This window comes from Tamandua tetradactyla, chromosome 8 (genome assembly GCF_023851605.1).
Source record: "Tamandua tetradactyla isolate mTamTet1 chromosome 8, mTamTet1.pri, whole genome shotgun sequence".
Taxonomy (NCBI): domain Eukaryota; kingdom Metazoa; phylum Chordata; class Mammalia; order Pilosa; family Myrmecophagidae; genus Tamandua; species Tamandua tetradactyla.
In genome coordinates, this window is record NC_135334.1 from 30816834 (window position 1) to 30838626 (window position 21793).

The following is a 21793-nucleotide window of genomic DNA, read 5'->3' on the forward strand; positions in this document are numbered from 1 at the left end:
ACCAATCAATTTGCACGTTTTGACATCTGTATTTTTAAAATATCCCTTAAAAATTTTCTCTCTTACCCTTTTGTTCACTGCCAACTCAGGTCCACAACATTTATTGCATAATATTACTGCAATAAATTCCTAATATTCTCCCTTCCTTTAAGTTTGCCCTCTTCTCTTTCCTTCAACATGATATTGCAAACACAGTGTCCAGTTTAAAACTCTTTAGTGCTATCAGATAAAGTCTAAGCCCGTTCCCCTGATAGGAATAACATCCCTGGCCTGCAGCCTTCCTCATCTGCTGTTTCTATTCCTTGGGCCCTTGCCACTCCTGCCTTTCAGAACTTCTGACTGTTACTGAGACACACCATCCGTGTTTGTCATGTTCTTCCTTCACTTAGAGTACCCTTCAGCCTTCATCAGACTGGTCATCTTTCAAGACTGTGATTCCTCCAGGAAACATTCTTACCCAATCCAGTCTCAGTCAGGGCCTCCTATTCTTTGCTTCTATGTGAGCCCTCAACACTCTGCATTTCTTTTCTTGCACTCTGGCTTATCATTGTGCTTACTTGTTTGATTCCCTACCAGATTGCTAGCTCCCTGAGGTCTGAGACTGCACCTCCAGTGCTTGGCACATGACAGGCACCCAGGAAAGGTACTTGAGTTTTTTGCACCATTAGCATTCTTTACTTTTCCATCATTATCGCTATTATGAATAATTACTTTAACCATACTCAATTAATGTCAAATGAGAATACTTAAGAGTTATAGGTAGAATATGATGAGTGCTGGATATCTTATAAGAGATGCCAAGCAAAAATTCAGTCGAGAGAAAGTTTTTGTGGAATGGATGGCATTTGGAATGGGCTCTGAGAGATAGGTAGATTTTTTAAAAGTAAATCCTGTTGCAGTTTTTCAGTGATTATTGAGCCATGACCATGTGCAGGTTGCTGTGTACTAGGCTCTGGGGTTATCAAGGTCCTATGTATCATTTGTCATCATAATCTTCAGTTGATTACTACTTATAAACATAGACAAGTCCAAGAAATATTCTGAATCTTAATTACTTTTGTGATTTAAGATGAAGCAATGCCACCTGAAAAACTAAAACCTAAAACTACACTCACTTTTAGAATAAGCCTTAGTAATAAATATTAACAGAGATTACTGTCGCCAAGTTTCACCTAGTTGTAATGAAAGATGATTAAGGTCCTAAATTCCTTTCAGAAATGGCTTCACAAACCTATTTGTACATGGAATGTTAATACATAAGAAGGAGGCAGCAGGTTAAGTCTTAGGATCTGCTTGTATTTGTTGGACCATCTTAAAGCTCTGTTAATTATAACTTGTGAATCCTAATCAGGCTGTATTTAGAGGCTAAATTAACGGTTATATTCTTACCCCCTCCCATTTTCATACTCTAAGAGACTAAAATAAACACATCTACATTGCACTCAGAATAAAAATAAACACTTCAGTATCACATAATTGAGAAATACATTTTTTAAGTAGGAAACACTAAGACTGTAGTTTTAAAAACCACCGAGATTATTTGTGTTTTGTTTCCTTCCATGAAAGATTTTTTTTTTCTTTTCAATTATGTGAGTGCTGAAGTGTTTATTTTTATTTCAGAGTACTGCATGAATTTTTTTTAACCATTGCTTGGTAAAGTCTTGAAGCAACTCTTGGCATGCCTATACATAAATCTTTAAAATGATGAACTGTAGACGTGTACATAGATATAGTCTACACAGAAAAAGAAAAATATTTTAATTTCACTATAGATTCTTCCCCACACTATAACCACCTCTACTTATTTTAAAATATTGTTAGGTGGCACGGGAGTTATTTTTATATGAAATCCCTTTGGATTTGCTTTAAAATGCAAGCTATTAAAGTAGCCTAATTAATCGTTGACCTAGGCTAACCCCCAAGCAAGAAAAATTTAAATTATCCATTTGTTACAGATAAGACTTAAGTGATAAGCATTTAAAAGTCTCAGAAATTTTGTTTAAACCAGGGGTCAGCAAACTATGACCTAGGTGTGCCACCTGTTTTTGTAAATAAAGTTTTTTGGTATATATCCATACTCATTTGTTTATGTGTTGTCTATGTTTGCTTTTGTACTACATGGGCAGAGGTGCAACGGACTGTATAACCCACAGAACTTAAAACTACTTACTGTCTGGCCCTTTAAGTAATAGTTTGAGGGCCCCTGGTTTACATCATACTGCTATCTGATGGGTCATCATTGTAATCAAAAAGCAGTTATTGGAGGGGTGGCAAGATGGTGGTGTGGAATTTAGTTCATCCTCCAGGGCAGCTAGTAAGGAATCAGGATCTGTCTGGAACAACTGTAGGGGGACTTCAGTGGCCAGACACACATAGTACACCAGTATGAAATGGGTAGAATGGCTGAGATCCCACACAGAACGTTAAGTCTCCCAAGCTGTGGAGGCTGGCACCCCTCCTCCATTGGTATGACATGCTGGTTCCCTAGGGAATAAAAAACAGACCTTACTAGGAGCAAGGAAGGTAGCTCAACAAAGCTCCAATTGTAGAATTAATGGAAAAATTCAGACTACTGAAAACAGGACCCAAGCACTAAACCTGAAGTAAGCACTAAAGGAACTGGGAGTTTTTGCCCCAGCAGAGAGGGAATGGGGCTGAACAAACAACAGCAACAACAAATAACAAAACCCAGAGACTTTTTGTATTGGACAGCACAAAATACTGGAAAAGGGCTGAGCCCCAAATAAAGGAGGCACGTAGACCCTGGAGACATATAGAGCTGTAAACCAACTCCAGCTCTTGATTGGCAAACCTGGGGGGCTGGGGTCTGGCTCTCAAAAGGCTCTTTTTTTCCTCTTGGTCTTTTTGTTTGTTTTTTTAACTTCTTAATAGCTCATTATATAAAACTACAAGCACTCCTAGGCTTCTGCACTGCCCCAGGCAAGGGTAGAATTAAGGTATGTCTGGGAGACAAAGTAAGGAGAATGGGAATAATTCCCAAAAGGGTGTATCTTCCCCAAGAAAAGCGGGGTGGGGCCCAGCTCAAGTGGCTGCCCTCTTTCAGGGAATTCAGGCCCCAGGGTCTGGAAAAACAGAAGCAACCTAAGCCCACCTTCTTCCCCAGCCTCTGCCTCAACCACACCACTGGCAGGGAGAATCTACTGAGAGCTCTAGGTACAGGATCACTTCACACTGGTGGGGAGCTACAGACTGACAAGTGCCATGAGTGGGGCAGGATAGGAAAAGCACTGAGTCCAGAGGCTTCATGGGGAAGTCTGACAATCTGCTGGGTCTCACCGTCAGGGAAATTTGATATTGATTACACCTCCTCCTGAGACGTGGGCCTATCTGAGCTGGGAAAATCTGTCTGGGTCAATCATAACTGAGGAGACTCTCCTCAAGAAAAGGTTCCACATAAGCAAGAAGCAAAAAAATGAGCTGAAAAATTCTGATCAGTTAAACAGAAGCTATGCTAGAGATCTAGAATAAGTTGGGCTAAACATTAAAGAACAGATAGAGAGCGAAGCCAATCAACAAGAAAACCTTAGGTAAAAGAGTGAAAACAACCTCTAGAATAAATTATTTAAGGAAATCAAATGCCTCAACACCAGCAAAAAAATAATGAGTCATGCTAGGAAAAATCGAAGATATGACCCAAATGAACAGTGAGATACAGGAATTGAAACAACTAGTTAAGGACGTTCAACATACAAAATCACATCAAAAATCAAATAAATGAGTTGAAGAAAGATATGGTAAAAGATGAAGGATATAACGAAGACATTGGAAAACCATAAAAAAAGTACTCAAAAGTTTGAAAAAGCAAATGGCAGCACTTACGGGGATGAAAGGCACAATAGAAGAGATGAAAAAACAGTGGAGACCTACAACAGCAAATTTGAAGAGATGGAAGAACTAAAGGACAGGACATCTGAAATCCTACACACAAAAGAACAGATATGGGAAAATATGAACAGGGTCTCAGGGAATTGAATGACAGCATGAAGTGCACTAATACACACGTTATGGTTGTGCCAGAAGGAGAAGATAAAGGAAAATGGGCAGAAATAATAATGGAGGAAGTTATCACTGAAAATTCCCATCTCTTATGAAAGACATAAAATAAAGGATCCAAGAAACACAATCTACCCCAAGCAGAATAGATCCAAATAGACCTACTCCAAGACATTTACTAATCAGATTGTCAAATGTCAGAGACAAAGAGAGAATTCCGTAAGCAGCAAGAGAAAAGTAATCATCACATACAAGGGAAACTTGGTAAGACTATATGCATATTTGTCAGCAGAAACCATAGAAGTGAGAAGTCAGTGGTATGATATATTTAAGATTCTGAAAGAGAAAAAACTGCCAACCAAGAATTCTTTATCCAGCAAAACTGTCCTTCAGAAATGAGGGGGAGTTTAAAGTATTTTCAGACAATCTCTGGGAGGGTTTGTTTCTAAGAAACTAGCTCTACAGGAATTACTAAAGGGAGCTCTACAGGCAGAAAGGAAAAGACAGAAGGGAGAGGTCTGGAGAAGAGTATAGAAATGAAGACTATCAGTTAAGGTAAAAAGAGAAAAAGCAGTTATTTATTGAATACCTAAAAGCAAAATGCAAACAATCATTTTCACGTGCAAAGTTTTCTTGTCGCGCAGTAAAGAAGCTAAAGCTGTGTAAATGCTATTTTTAGCCATTCCTTCTTCCATTCATTGTTAGGCTTGTCCTTGCTCAGTTTTGATAACATCAAGTGAGGCTTCATTCTTGTCTTCTAAACTTCAAAAATCTCTATAAGCTGAAAGATGCCATTGTGCCTCCCACCTCTACTTCCCGCCCTGCCTTGTTCCACAGAAGAATTTGAGGTTGAAAAGATTTTTCTCTAAGATTAATTCCTTTTCTTTTTTCTTTGCTTGCTATCTATAATAGCAAGCATAGAAGCTCCCTTCCTCTTTTCTTTTTAAGGTTTCTGATTGATTTACTTGCCTTATCATTCACCTGTATATCTCCATAAGGTTCTACAATATGTTCTTAAATAGTAATTATGAAAATAATAGAATGCATTTCTTAGAAAAGGTAGTGGAGGCTCAAAACCCACAGGAAATGATGAAATAACTCAGAAGTTCACCTAAGCTGAAGCAGAAAAGTATATTCTTCTTTGAATATAAATATTGTAGAGTTTTAGAATTTTAAAGCCATAATATAATGTAGATCCTAATAGAGCAGTAGTTCTCAAATTTCAGCATGCATCAGAATCACCTGAATGGCCTGCTAAGATACAGAAAGCTGAGCCCACCCACCAGAGTTTCTGATTCATTAAATCTGAGGTTTAATGTATATATGGAGGTATGCAGGTGAGTGATAAGGGGTCTAATATTTTTCATAATTTCCTAGTTGGTGCTAAAGCTGTGGTGGGGAGACTACAATTAGAGAACCCAAGTAAGAGAGGAAGGGATGGTTGGCCACTCAGGCATTACCTCAGAGAGTAATCAGGATACTACATGGTCCTCAGCCTTTTTGTATATATCCAGAGAAGATCAGACACCATGACCTATGCTATTTAAACCCAAGAAACAGAGATAAGTTGGAATTCCTGTTATCATAGCTGCTGTGTGAACCAGACACTTGGGGGTGACAGGGCATGACCTCTGACACTCTGTGCTTTGATGTAGACCTTCACAAATTTTTGTTCTTTGAGCTCATTTTATTCTTAGACTAGTAAAGATGTATCCCTTTGTTTTTGTTGTTATTGCTACTATTGCTTGGTTTTTATTTTATTTCAATTCTGGCTCATTTCCCACAGGAGACTCACAAATAGTCACACATTTATAAACTATTTAAACTAGCGTTGCTCTCACAGAGATTGCTAGTCATATCCTTTACCTGTTTCCCCTCTCATCAGAAGTCTTATTTCCAGCTTTTGGGGGTGCATTGTCCCATATACAAATTATAAAAGGAATTTAAAGATCTTCTAGCTCAATTACTTTATTTTACAGATGAGGAAACTGAGGTAATCAGATAGCTGTCTGATAGCATCTTCATAGCAAAAAGGCTTGGCTTTAAACTGTGCCTTCCCCCAAGTCCTTGAGTCCGACATCACTGGGTTCAGTCACCAAGGGTGTAGGAGTATCGGAGTCAATAGTAGGAGTGCTGGTCTTTGTGAAGGGTACATGGAATTATAAAAAGTACATGTTTTGAAACCATACTTCCTTTTAAATCCCTTTCACTTAGCAGCAGAATATTATTTTCCTACTCTGAGCATCAGTTTTCAAATCTGTAAAAAGAAAGATAGTACGTACTTTCAGAACTTCTGGTTCACCTGACTTCCTGCTTTTCCTCACTCAGCATGTGTACTCTTTCAGAAACCCTAAAGTCACCTTCTAGTGTTAGGCTACTGAAAAGTCATCAGAGTTCCTGACTTTAGTTCTTACTTCTCACTATCTACCCACCACCACCATCAAGTTCTGGGCTGTTTCGGTCCTACTCTCACCATTCTCTTGGAACTCCCAGTGACCCAGACATCTTCTCAGTTCTCGACTTATCCCCTCTACCAGTTTCTGCACTCCAGCCACCAGTCGTTCATTCTCCTTTTTCTGCTACTTCATTAACCAGTCCCCATCTTGTTTACTAGTTCTCTTTTTTTCACCTCTTCATAATATAGCTTTACTTAGGGATGTGTTTCTACCTCTTTTCTTATTATTCTGTGCTCTTATCCTGGGCACTGCTAGCCATTCCCATAGCCATTCCTATAATTTATGCACCTGTATGATCAGTAAATCTACATCTCTACTTTTGACTTCTCTTCCAAGTTCCAGCTCTCTATCTCATTTCTCCATGCCACCTAGTCCACTGATGATTTTAAACTCAGCATATTTTAAATGAGCTCATCTCTTCTTCCCCAGTTATGAACTGTAATTTTATTAAAAAATTGATCCTGTGTTTGATCAATTGTCTAACTGATATGTGGTGTTTGATCCATTACAGGGAAAGTCCTTCTGCTACTGTGGACTCATGTGCATTTCTGTCATCATTTGCATGCTCCAGTAGGACTTTGCTGCTTGATGGCCGGGTAGAACTCAAAAGAGGCCTGCAGAAGCAGGAGCGACATCTTTTCCTGTTTAATGATTTGTTTGTTGTGGCCAAAATCAAGTAAGTATATCGTATCTCCTTTCTTGGTTATCATTATAAAATTGTATTTCCACTAACAAAGGTAACTTTCCTATCGTCACTTACTGTAAGAATGTCTGGCATCTTCTGTTACAGTGTTTTTTGCAAAAAAAAAAAAAGTTTCATTAATTTAACAAGTGTTCAGTTAAGTCCTGCTCTGGGCCAGGCCCTGAAAAAAGGTAAGGGATACAGTGAAGAATGTGACAGGAATATGGCCCCTGTTTACTTGTAGTTTATATTCTAATGTATAGGGGAGAATTACAGATCATCACCAGTGCTATGGAGAAAACAGGGTGCTCATGAAGAAAAATATAGGATGTATGTTAGATAGAGATAGAGGGGAGAAAATCATTGAAGAATGAAAAGCAACCAGCCATTCAGATATTGGGAGGATAGATAGGTAGAGGAAACAGGAGTTGTAAAGGTGGAAGGAAAAACTTAGCCCTTTGGAGGAGTTAAAAGAAGTCTTGTTTAACCGGAGCATAATGAGCAGGAGAGTGATATGAGATGAGGTTAATTGGAGAAGTAGGCAATAGGTCAGGTCATCAGGACCTTTGAAGGCTGCATTTGTTATCTACTGCATCATAACAGATTTCCTCAAATATAAAAGCTTAAAATGACAAACATTTCACCTGGTTTCTCTGGGTCAGGAGTCTGAGAGTGGCTTATTCTGGCTCTCATGAGGTTGCAGTCAAGCAGTCAACCAGGGGTACATACTGTATTGAAAAAGTATTAAAGCCAGATGGGATCTTAGGGGCCATTTGATTAGAAAACTAAATAAGTTACTTTTGCAGTAAAATAGTGGCTTCTTATTTTTTAAAAGAAAATTTGCTTTATAAATATTGAAGTATTTAGAAAGCAGTATATATTCTCTCTATTTATAGCCATTCAGCAACTATTTGGAAATTACTAAAAGAAAATGACTGTACGTAACCTTATACCCACTTAAACCACCACCAAGCTCATATTTTATTTTCTAAACACACACAAAAATAGTGAGTTCTGTTTAAATCAAAAGAATGAAGTATATAAAGTACTGATCGTTAATTCAGTAGCAATAGATTTATCATCAGATAATGTGGAAAATAACATAATCTCTGTTTCCAAACATTTAATAAAATATCTCCATCATAGATTGAGGAAAATCCCGCTAGAATCCTGTGTATTTCAATAGTTCACTGGATATTCCTTCCAATATAAAGATTAGAGGATAAGAAGGCAAAGAAATATATCTTCCATCTTAATAAATTTCTGATAAGCGTCTACATTGTAGAAATAAAGAAATTATTTTTTGGTTGTTTTCTTCTTTCAGCCAGTTCAATTTAGATACATACTTTCTAATTTCTGTTGGGATAGTTTAATACTATTGGAGATTTAGAGTGAAAAATCTGTGGAAAACCCACTATGACTTGAGGACAGTCTATTTAAATATAAAGCTTTATTTTCAAGCAAACCCGTATAGCTTTGTGACCATAAAATTATGAGATTTCGCCCCCTTACGTCCATAATAAATAAACAATTTCATTTAAAAAGCCTTACACATAAAAAAAAAAAAAAAGCCTTACACAGCCCTGGAAAGACAAAAAAATAAAACTGAGGATACAAAAGCTGATGGGAACTTCATGGAAAGATACTTACATCCAGGTGCTTTTTAGAAATGGCATTAACTAGGGGCTTTTTGTGTATGCATCATTATTAGGAACATGAACTCAGAAGTCAACACTGCTGAAGTTCAGATTCTGGATCTGCCACTTGAACTGTTCTTTCTATAACTCTATTTCATTTTCTCTAAATTGGGGGTATTATTGGTCTCATATAGTCATTTAAGGATTAAAATAAATAGTATATATAAAGTCTTTAGAATAGTGACTGGCACATAGTAAGTTCTCAATAAATATTAGCCATTATTATTATTTGGAAATGGATATCATTGTTTGAATTTTTAGACAGCTCCTTCTGTTTGGTATCAGAGGGTTGACGATCTTGGCACTTTATTGATTTACATGGCGAATTGTTGGAAAGAATTTTTTTCCAGTTAGGTACAGGTGGAATTTCCCATGTGGTGTCTGATGTATCTAAAATAGAAAGAGACCAACATGAGAAAACACAAAATGTGTGAAAACTAGCAGATATATGCCTTTCCTTACAAAAGCTTATGTAGTTTTAGTTTTATATTACATAAATAATTGCCATCTAGGAGAAATATTTTATCTGTAATTGAGTATGTTTCATAAAAATCTAAAGACTCATATTAAAAGGTGAAAAATATTGAAATAAAGTAGAGAAAGAAACCTTTACATCACAAGGCACTTTTCTATTACACTCAAATTCAGTGTGCCCTTTGGAAGCATAAATGAGGTTTTGAATCTAGATCACCCATATGTGTAGCTCCTGTAAGATCCTTTTTCATTTCATAAATCTCCCAAGAGTTTTAATTTTAGATGTTCCATGAATCAGAGGAGTTATAAAGATATTTCCATTTGATTTCATTTTTGTTTTTAGTATTTCCACAAATGGTTCTGAATGATAGGAAGTATCTTTATTTCCTTAGGCATTCTCTTATACTTCCCAAGTAACAGGTTCATCATGAGCATTCAATTTATCACTTAGGTCTAGAGATATGGTGGTTTCTATCTCCGAGGTCCAAGGGATATTAGGTAGGAATTATCAAACGCAGTTTCACTACTGACTTAAAGTAGATCACCTTCTGAGTTCACAGAGATGAATGTTGAATAAGGCTACTCCATTTAAATATAATAAAAAAATTTGGGACCTTTTTTTAAAGTTGGGATTCTGTTTTTAAGCTACAGTTTTTCAGTTGTAATCAGAATATGAGGAGGAAATGTATGAACAAAATTTCAAGAAAGGAAATTTAAAATAACCCATTTTTCTAAAGGTTAGATTATCTTGTAACCACTCAGTTGAAAATGCATTATAAATTCTTTTAGTTACTTCGGGGTTAAATATTTTAGTCTATCTCTAGAAGAATTTTTCATAAATATTTTAAAAAACATTTGTGTTTTTAATCTTTTGCTCAGGTACTCAAATCTTTTTTAAAACAAGCTATAAATTATGTTAATTTTTTATAACAGCAACAAAGTTGAAATTAGATTTAAATCTAAATGCAGTGCTCAACCTGTAGAAAAGCAGACATAAGGACTAATATACCAAATGTTTCCAAGGCCTTCTTGTGCCAAGATTCACTCATCAAACACCAAGTAAAATTTTATCATGTTACGATTTTACTGTGCTAGTAAAATAAAAACCAATGAATAAGACATTCTTTGCCCCTGGTTAGTGAAAATTGTCCTCTTAGCACAAGCACAGAAGCTCTCAGAACATTTAAGAAACAAAATACTCAGAGGAACTGTTTTGTTTTTATCTTTCTAGATATAATAACAACTTTAAAATAAAAAATAAAATAAAATTAAGTGACATGTGGACAGCAAGCTGTGTGGATGAAGTAGGAGAAGGCAACACCAACGCCATGAAGTCCTTTGTCTTGGGCTGGCCTACTGTGAACTTTGTGGCCACTTTCAGGTAAGAAACACAGCTTGTCCTGTATTTACTTGGTTCTCTCTTGTGAAATACACAACCAGCTGCATAATTTCTGGGGTGTGGCAATCAAAAGCAAATGTGTGATTTAAGGAGTAAAAATCAGTTTCCCAAGATTCGTTCCCAGGCTGGGATAGAGTTAGAAAATGTATGAATTGAGAATATTTATCCTTTTCCCCCAAACTTGATTAACTGGCCCTTTTCAGTTTAGAGTGATCAGACCAAAATTCACATATGTGATTTTGAACAACCACACTTCAATCCAGTTTTTATCTTACACTTAAAGAGTTAGTGTTTGTGACATGCACACTGTGCTTTTCTTTCTGCTCCTCAAACTCCTCAGGCACCAGCCTAAAGCCAGGTAACTAAAATTTTCCAAGCGTTAATCTTCTAATAAAGAAAAGACATGTCATTACATTATGTTACATACTATTGGCCCACCATATGATTTTAAAAGCTTATTTGGAAGAAGCATGTGTTTGCATCATTTTCTGTGTATCTTTATTCAATGACAGATTTCTCTAGAGATTATCATTTCCAATTAATCTCCTTGGAGTTACAGGTGAAAAGAAGTAATTTTGAGAGGGGTGGTGCTACATGACATCATTAATAAAGGAGTTTCTATGGAACATTTTTGTTTAAGGAGAGGAGAATAATATTAATTTTGTATAGTTCAAAGTACTTTAACCAAATGTCCAAGATTAACATCACCAGTGATTTCATATTTCTAAAATGTGTCCCTTGTTATAATGTGATAATTGTAATGTTATAATTGTAGTCTTCCTTCCCATAACGTATAACTCTGCTGGTCTAATCATAAGAAAAACATTAGATAGATCCAAATTGAGGTGCATTCTAGAGGATACCTAACCGGTACTACTCAAAACAGAGAAGACTAAAAGCTGTCACAGACAAGACACTAAGGAGATAAGACAACTAAATGCATTCTGGTACCCTGGATTGGATCCTAGAAAAGAAGAAGGACATTAACAGAAAAACTGATGAAATTCAAATGAAGTTGAGAATTTAGCCAATAGTAATAGTGGTGTCTTAGTTTTGACGAATGTACCATGATAATGTAAGATGATAACATTAAGAGAATCTGAAACTGGCTGAGAGGTATATGTGGACTCTCTGTACTATCTTTGCAACTGTCCTGAACACACAATTTTCTTCAGAATTAAAAACTTATTTGAAAAAAGTGAAATGTTAAGGATTTCTGCCTCTGATCAGACAGTGAGATCTTAACAGAGTTACCACTCAATAGATAACAACTATAAACTCCAAACAATATACAATTAAAAAAAAAAAAAAACTACCTGAAGGTTCTGGACTACAAAACTTGGCAGATTTTGTAGAAGACTTGAAATTTGTAAGAAGGCATCAGCACTGGGTGAGTTTCCTGCTTTTTAGGCTTTACTTAGCCTCAGGGCAGGCTGTACTCACATCATGGTGCGGGCTAAAAATATTGACAAAAACTTGCAGTCTTTTTGGGCTGAGGTATGAGAGCCCAGGTCAACCAGACCAACTGCTGAAGAATGAGGATGGAATCTAAAAAAAGGACAGAATCATAATAGAGAAGTCCAGTATCCATGTATAGGCTATGCCCGAGTCTCTGGCTGATCATTGAACCACACATGCATGTGCAGATTAAATGCAGCTTTGAAGTTAAAACCAAAGGATTGAACTGATCTGCTGCCTACCAGAGGCAAGATAGTTTGCAGCTTGAGTCTAATCAAACTAACTGTCTGCCAAAATAAAATCATCAGCACTGTTTTGCAAATCTAACAGAATCCAGAGGCTCCAAAACAAAACATTCATCGTGTCTAGGATGTGATCTAAAATTCTTGACATACAGAGAACGAGGAAAGGATCAATAGAGGACAATCCTGCAGTGTCCCATATGTTGGATTTACCAGAAAACAGCTTTAAGGCAGCTTGAAGTAGTAGGTTAAAGGAAAATACACTTTGAATGAATGAAAATCTCAACGGAGAAATTAAAAATATAAAAAAGGACCAAATAGAAGTTGTAAAACTGAGAAATGCAATGTCTTAAATTTAAAATTCCCTGATGGCTTTACTAGAAGAATGCAGATGAAAGAGGAAAGAATTAGTAAACATGAAGATAACACAATATGCATTGTCCAATCTAAATAACAGAGAAAATAAAGATTTTTTAATGAAAAAAGCATTATGGGCTTATATAGGACAATATCAAAAGTGTAATATATGTTATTGAAATCTCAGAAAGAGGATAGAGAAGAAATAGGGCAGAAAAAGTATTTGCAGAAATAATGATTGAAGACATCAAATTTGGTGGAAGACATCAAGTATACAGGTTCAGTGGGTTCAATGAATTCTAAACAGGATAAGTATATTGAAAACTACACCAAGTTGTGTTATAGACAAACTACTGGAAACCAAAGATAAAGAGAAAATCTTGAAATAAGCCAGAGAAAAATAATGTCTTACATAGAGAACAACAATTTGAAATGCTAAGGACTTTTCATCAGAAACTATGGAAGTCAGAAGGTAGTGGAACAGCATCTTTAAAGTGTTAACAGAAAAAAAAGCTTTCAACCCAGAATACTATATCCAGCAAAAAATATCCTTCAAAAATGAAGATGGAATAAAGATTTTTTAAAAACTATATAAGAATTTGTTGACATTAGACCTGTACTTACAAGAAATGGGAAGGCAAGTTTTTCAGGCTTAACTGAAATATATAATAACAGAGCAAAACTCAGACCTTTAGAAAGGAGTGAAAGGCATCAGAAGTATTAGGATAAATATTAAGGAAATTTGGGTCACTATCAGTTTAAAATATCCTCAGGCTTAAAGCTGAAAAAGCAGTCATGGTAACATTTATAAAGAGCTGAAAAAATAGAAGCTGATATCTTTGAAATCTAAGACTGACAAACAATCACAAGAACATGTCAGGAATTCCCAGATGAGTTGAATAGGAGGAAGGGCAAACAATAACTGTGACCTTTCTGTGCTTTACCTTAGGAAACAGGGTAAATAATCACATGTAAAAAAAAAACAAAAGGAATTTCATAACTCTACCACTACATGTACTCTAGTTCACAAACCTAGGATCTATAGCTACCAGAAAAATAAGCACAGTACCTTGATTTTATAGATATCTGCACAATAAAATTGGAACATTGTTCAAAAGACACAGGAAATACTTAAATTGGACAATAATTTATCTACAAGAGGAATTAGAAGTGTAGTATTATAGTTTAAGTACCTAGTAGAAATCTTTATACTTGTACAAACTCAGATATGCAGGAAAAGCCCATTATTATATAAATCAAATTAAAACTTACCTTGATCCTCCATCTTGCCAGGTTGGTAGAAAATCACATTTTCTTTTTTTACTAGGAACTCTATTTTCTTAGGGCCTCTGAACCAGAATATGAGAGACTTCTTTGCTGCCTCCAAATTGAATGAAAGTCTTCTGACCTTCAGTCTATTTTGGTCACTGATGACATCATCTTTTTCTATGCCCAGATTTGTCCTTTATGTTCAGAGATTCTCTGATTATTTGTTATATAGGTATCCTTGCTGATATGAAAACTTTGGTGCCTAGGACCCAGCCTCCCATACAACCATTTCCTCTGAGGTCTTTGTATTTCTTTAGGGCACCTCAACTGAGTGTCATAGGGTTTCTAGCTCACTCTCAGGGCTTACAAACCTTCATCCCGTCAAATTTGAGAGAATCTTCTGACCCGCCTTGTTATTTTTTCTTTCTCCAAGATGCACTGCTTTGATCTTATTATTATTTTAATGGGCTTAGGTGCTTATGAAACTCTGAGATAGCCATTTACTTTAGAGTACTTCTGTTTTTACTCCTGTAAAAATGCCTGATTTAAGAATTACCAAGGAAAGATAAGGAAAAAGGAAAATATAAGCTGATTGCACACAAATCAGTCTCAATAAATTAACTTGACATGACTTTATAATTTATTTCTGAAGTAATATATGTTGTATCTTAAAACAATAGAACACTATACAGAAGTGAGAATAAACAATCTAAAACCATATGCATCAGTATGGATAAATCTCACAAACGTAATATTGAATGAAAGAAGCCAGACATAAAATAATACATATTATATGATTACATTTATACAAAACACCCAAACGAGCAAAATTGTTCCATGGTGCTGGGTGTCAGGAAAGTAGAGACAAGTATCTGAAAGGAAACTCGAAAGGACCTTCCAGGGTGCTAGTTTATTTCATAATCTGGGTGCTGGTTACATGGGTGCATTTATTTTGTGAAAATTCTTCAAGCTGTACACTTAAACTTTGTGCATTTTTTCAGTATGTATCTTACACAGCAATAAAAGTTTTAAAAGATACTGTGATGTGAAATAAATTTTATTTAAGTGCTTTGTAAAAAGTTTTAATGGATCTGAAGAAAGCCAATCTGTTTTGAACATAGAGATTTTGCTAAATAAATCCAAGGTGTGACATAGTGAACCTAGGAAATCTTCTATTTAGAAAGGAGAATATATCAAAAGATGGTAAGGAATTGTGAAGGATAAAAAATGGTATGGTCAGTGGTTAAAAAAAGAAAAAATAGAAGACATAAAGCACTTTCTGATGGCCAGTCCTGGGAGATTACTTATGGAGAAAGGTGCTAAGCAACAAAGTTAGAAGCAAATCACAAGTATTTATTAAATGTACTTTCCTGGAACAGAAAAATAATAAGGGTTTTCTAGCTTCTCTAAGAATTAGAAATATGATTTTAAAAGCTATTGAGTGGCAAGACCATATAGAAATAAACTTTAAATTAATTTTAACTTTAAGATTAAATGCAGCAATGACTTTAGCAGAAAAATTATTAACCGATATTAAAGTTAACTATAAGTTGATCTTAATCAATAATAGGACTTACAAATGCATTTTCTATGAATTAGTTTACTAAATTAAAATTCTTCCATTTGCATAAAGTAATAAGTATTTGTTTGATTGACAACAAACTTGTTGCTGCCTCAGATATTTCCATCCATATGCCAAATTTCTTCAGTGTGCTCTAATCTCAATATTAAGCATACTTCCAAGTTATAAGGCACTTAAAGCTGCAAAATACTCTGAATGAAATGATTAACCCAGATTTAGAGATGTGGAAACTAAGGCTGAGAAAAATTGACTTCTCCATGATTTTGTAGCTTGCATATACTCCTGGAAAGCAGGTATTTAGATACCAAATCAAGTACTCTTCCACTGTAAGAGCTACCTCTTATTGCTGTGAAACCACTTGTAAAAGAACAGTTAAGTAAGACAGTAGATCTGTCTTGGATCCATCCAGGAGAATTTAATAACACTATACTTGACTGTATTGTTTTCCCTTGAGGGGTTTTCACTCCAGAGGTTGCAGTTTACATGCATGGCTACATCCGTAACAATGGGCTGTTGGTATTTTTATGTGTATTGACAGTCTTAAATATGTTAGCATAATATTTTATGTGGCTTAATTTTTTCCTTCTGTTTTATTTGATGGCAGTTCTCCAGAACAAAAGGACAAATGGCTCTCTCTCCTTCAGAGGTATTTTTTAATATACATATTTTTAATCTTTAACCTGCTGTAAATAAATAAAAATCTCTGCAGAGATGTGCCCCAAACTATTCCCCTTCTCCTTAGTAAAAATTGTTCATTTATCCTCAAAATAAATTGTTTAGATTAGACCCTAGTTATTACTAATAATGTTCTCTCATTATATGTACTTCTTACTTTTTAGGATACTTACTTTCTAGAATTTTTATAAATACAGGGTTCTCTGCTGAGCACCTCAAAAATCAATTATTATTCCTACCTTTGAGCATATAGGCTAAAATGTCTATTTAATTTCATCTGTTAGCCCCATAACCCTTCGCTCCCTCTCTGCTTCCTTTTCCCAACTCCTCAAGCAGTGGGATGACCAAGAGAAAATTAAGAGTGAAATGAAACGAGTAAGGCTATTTCAGCTAGTAAAACTAAATGAAAAGTAAAAGACCAATACTTTGATTTAGTCTATTAAAGTATTATATATGTGCCTGTACTTATTAGTAAAGCACTGGGTCTGCCCAGAGAAGGCAGGGAAACTATGAGGATGAAGCATCACTTAGAGTTGCCTCAACCTAATTTTGCTTCTCATGCATCACCTGACATGGATGTCCCATTCTTTTTGTACCTTTGCCTTTAATGTCCTGATATTTTTTTATCTGCTTTCAATCCATAATGCAGTCTGACCTTGCTGAGTGTTTCCATCTGTTCTCTTCCAAAAACAGATATGTTTATTGAAAATATTAGCAAAATAACTTGATTTTAAAATAAACCACTAGTCAAATCCATCTGACTCAGTATTGTTTTGGGTTGTTGTTACATTTGATTAGATACATCAATCTGGAGAAAGAGAAGGACCACCCAAAGAGCATTCCCCTCAAAATCTTCGCCAAGGACATTGGGAATTGTGCCTATGTAAGTGTTTCTAAGTCAGAAAATTCAATTCCAAGAGCCTGCGTAAGGCAGAACACCATGGATAAAAAGAGAGTCAGACAGTCAGGAGACAGACAGGCTATCTATATGTCATGGAAGATAGGCATTTAGAAATGCCATTGTTGGAAAATGCGTTTTCCTAGATATATATGTGTGTGTGTGTGTGTGTGTATATATATCTTTGCATATATGAAAAGTAAATCCTAGAGAAAATTAAGCAAGAGAAATCCATAGTAACTACAGTATTTAACATTTAAGCTTACAAAGAATATTACTTTTCAAATACCTCTTTTTTCTCCCTGTGGCATTAATACTTCTCTAGATCTTTTTAATAGCAGCTGCAGAGGCTTGTAGTAAAACTATTTCTACAAGAAGTATTTCCTATTAGTGTTAAGCAATTTTTTCCAATTTGTCACTTCCTAAGTTGAGCGTGGTCTTCAAAAGTTCTTCATTCTTTAAGTGTTTAAGTATTGAAGCCCTCTGGTTAATATGTAGATGAGTTGTGAGAGATGATATTTAAGGGATCAGCATGTTTCTACCAGTGTTTATCATATCAGTCAAACAAAAATTAAGTCCTTATTCTCATTTATTGTGTGTAATTTAATGGCTGAAATTGTAATGCAAGAGTCAAGGTTTACCAATGATGAGCAAAACAGAAATTTAATATTTTTTATAACACTGTAGACTATCATATTTCACAGCAGTTCTAGATCACACAGAATAGTTTTATTTGAGTGACAAAAATATGTAGTACAAAATAGTTAGGTTTTGGCCGAAAGCAAAAGTTATGCAAGTGTTTTGACCTACTCCTGAGTGCCAGATGTCACTGCTTAAGGGAAATACATTTTTATGGTATCAGACTACAGAGATCTTCTGTAGCAAAAACAAAACAAACAAACAAAAAACACTATTGTTACTACTGTTTGATTGTTGTTGTGGCAATTGGTTATATTCAAGATTTTAATGAGAAATCCCTTGAATCCTTTTTTTAAGACTTTGATTTGCAGTATATGGAAACTATGTGCTTGAGAAAGGACTGATGTCCCATTCTCATTTTGGAAGAAGAAACAAGAGATAAGTTCAGGTTGGGTACTATTTTTAAACACCAATACCTTAGATACAGCAAGGTATGTGACAGTGATGTGACACACTCTGTCCTTTGCTCTCTGATGTTGCTTTCCTGGCAAGAGCCTCAAGTAGGAGTCCATGTGTGTGAAGCATTATTTTTCATTGGCCTTTAATTACACAAACCTGTCAGTGAATTCTGCTTAGGTGGGTGGATCAGAGCTATCACATTTTCAGTTTCATTTGTTTTATTATTTGCTTACTAGCCAAAGAGCTCTATCCACTAAAACACATTTGTTTTGTCTACCAGGGAGAAATACACATCCAGTAGTTAATGTTTTGAACATACATAACTTTTGTTAAGAGAAAACATTATCTTAGAAACAGGTACTTTGGGGAGTGATTATTAGTATTATGGAACAGAATTTTCACTTTGTAAAAGACTTCACAAGAGTTTTTTAATTGAATGGAGAGGTTTTAAAGTTTAAAAACAAAATTAGCGGTAACCTCTCTTGAAATTGTATCACAGGTTAACAGTCAGTATGCAAAACACCTGTGCACTCTAGCAGACGCCCCTGGGTTGGGTACACTAAGCCCCCCCATTGGATTCTGAGACATTTCTTCAGAATCCTCAGGACTACAAGGAGCACAACTTGAAATCAATGCATGTGGAATACAATTTTGAAAATAAAAATCTGATTAGCAGACCACTTTTAGAGGCAGTCTGTCATTTCAAATAATTGGCTCATAGGGAAAATATGCTATAGCCAAAGGACAAGTAGTGTATGAGCTGCACTTAGCTCTATTTTAATATCATTTTTGCATTTATATCATTTTGTTTCCATTTATGCTGCTTATTTGTGCTATTTAAGCCCTGTCTAACCAAGGACCAGAGCTACTTGCTGATTAATCTGGTAATATATGTAAAACCTACATGCATAGTAAATATCTCTTTTTTGTTAGCAAAGCATTGTCTTACATATAAATGTTTTTGGTATTCATTGAGCTCTGTGGATGTCTCAGAATCTAGTTAATCCTTTTTATGTTTATTACATATTGTCTTTGTATTTTTAAGTAGCCGTTTCTCAATGTAGTTTAGCACAGAGCTGTTGTAGATACTGAATGGCAGAGTTAAAAATAGAATGGAGCATTCTAAAATTTTCAGTCCTGTTTTCTAGACTCATTAGTTTTATTTAAAGCCTCTAAAGCGTTCAGCAATGAAAATCTAGTTGGTACAATGCCTGATATATAGAGAGTACTCAATAAATAGTGATTGTTTTTTAAATTCAAACTTTAAATGTCTTTTGTAACTAGTTATTATTCTAATGTTATCTAGACTAGCTTTATGCCATACGAGAAATAAAACCCCATACCATGAAAACAGTACTCAAGAAGAAACTGAAAGTGATCCAGCTCTCTAACCACTCACGTTATGGTAATACAGTTAGGAAAATGATGTAGAGGACCAGCCTCACTGAATTTTTTTCCTTTTTTTTTTTTTGATACTCTTTCTGAAGTACATTGAATATTTGTCTTTCTTGCTTTAATCTCTTATATTTTGTGAGCCATGCATTTTTTCTTTCAAGAGAAATTATTAAGAGATATATAAGGAAATGAAAATAAATTATCATGACTGTTTTATGTTCTACTTGTCATGTATTTTACTGTCAACACTTGAAATCAAGATTTGCCTTTGTATAATTATTTGACAATAATTATTTGTTCACCTCTTTTAAATTTCTTATTTATAGCTATATTTCTTTCTTTCTTTTTTTGCAGTCTAAAACTCTAACAGTAATGAATTCAGATACAGCAAGTGAGGTTATCAACATGTCACTACCAATGCTAGGGATAACTGTAAGTTACTAGATATTCTTAATTAGAAACTGTCTCAAATTGGTTAAATTGGTTTTTAAATTTGGGCCTGGGTGAAGATAAAGTACCACACAATGGGAAAACAAGACCATAAAGCATGAGAAGACATAATTTGTTACTTATAGGTCCCAGAGAGAGGGGTTGCCATGAGGGGTCAACGGGAAGCTCAGTCGGCTTTGGGGACTCAAACAGTGGGTGAGGAGCGTGCTGGCAAAGCAAAAGGACCTGTAGGCATATGCCTTTATTGTGATCCAAGGGTGGAGGCTGGATTTTCCACAGGAGTCAAGGATTGCTTAGTTTAAAGCAAATCACGAAAGGGAAAGGGGCCAGGCGCCTGAGGGCCCTGGGGAGATTAGTTTGTCATTTGGGACCACCTGTGAGTTTCGAGTGAAATGTGTAGGTGGTACAGGTGGTGACCACAGATGCGGGTTTGAGCTCTGAGGGAGTTTATGCCCCATGGCTGGAAAGCTGTTCGAAGGTCAGTGTTGAGGCAAGTGGCTTAGCCCAAGATGGATGCAAAGGCTGCTCACAGAAGTTTTGCTAATTATGGTGAAAGCAGACTTTGATACTTTAGATAAATGTAATTATTATTCTTTCTATCAAAAGAGTGCTGATATTAGAAATATCAAGGTTATAGTTTTCCCATAATGCAGAAAATAAAGCAAATAAAGATTTACTATTAATCTAGTATGTGAGTACTGTTCTACTCCCATTTTAAAATGGAGTAGAACTGAAAAGTATGATGAGATTGGACAATAATTTTAGAGTAATAATATGTATTTTATTGTATATTCTGTATACATATACAAATAGTTAGAGGGGTATAAGATTCTTAAGAAAATTTCACCCGCCTTCCACCTTCCCACTGTCTCTGTTTGACTGTCATCTCCATATCTCCTTCCCTGGTTCCTCTCCTGCCTGACCTGACTGTTCTCTTATTATCTCAATCCATCTCAGAATAAATTCTGAAGGATCTGTTTTATAGCAGAGTTATTACATAAATAACACATGGCTAGAAACTATATTTCCTAGTGCAAGATGGCTGGTATCCCTAATGATTTGGAAAATAGAAAGACAAGCTTTGAATTATATCGTGGATTTTAAGAGCTTTAGTGCACACGGCACACTCATTCCCGTTTCGATTTTAGCTTCTACTCCTTTATGTTTTATGGGGCAAATACGCATTTTTGACATTTTGTTAGCAGAGAAGATTGGGAAGGGGAAAGAGAATTGAAAGTCTTCTTCATCTCCTCCCTACTTATAAACATCACACAGATGAATTCTTTTACTAAATGGAATGGCTTTCAGAAAGATAGACAAAGGGGAATATTTGCATAACATTATTCCTTGTGGGAGATTTTCTGTAAATGTGAAAACAATTTCTATGACATGATATGACGTGTTTAAGATATACCATAGCATTAATTGTATTTAGATTTTGCTTGTACACAATGATGTAGTATAGTAACTCAGGGAAACCAAAATTTGGGGATAAATCTAATTTCTTTTAAGTGAAATTAGTAATATATTTAAATTATAATTAAATTCTAATTTACCTATACATGTACAAAGCCATTGCCATTCATTTCCATTGTATAGCTCCGCTTACTTGTTGGCAATTTGTTGGAATTTGTTGTGGCAGCAGTT

At 35.4% G+C, this 21793-nt stretch overlaps 1 protein-coding gene across 10 annotated transcripts in view; it reads left to right on the forward strand.

Annotated features, from left to right (window-relative positions):
- ARHGAP20 (Rho GTPase activating protein 20) overlaps positions 1–21793 on the forward strand; it is a 138545-nt gene that overhangs the window by 81391 nt on the left and 35361 nt on the right. For all 10 annotated transcript variants that reach the window (XM_077113022.1, XM_077113015.1, XM_077113018.1 and 7 more), the window contains 5 exons: positions 6982–7146; positions 10555–10704; positions 16235–16276; positions 17104–17188; positions 20051–20128. In XM_077113022.1, the coding sequence (XP_076969137.1) occupies positions 6982–7146; positions 10555–10704; positions 16235–16276; positions 17104–17188; positions 20051–20128 (520 nt within the window). The remainder of the gene's footprint in view (positions 1–6981; positions 7147–10554; positions 10705–16234; positions 16277–17103; positions 17189–20050; positions 20129–21793) is intronic.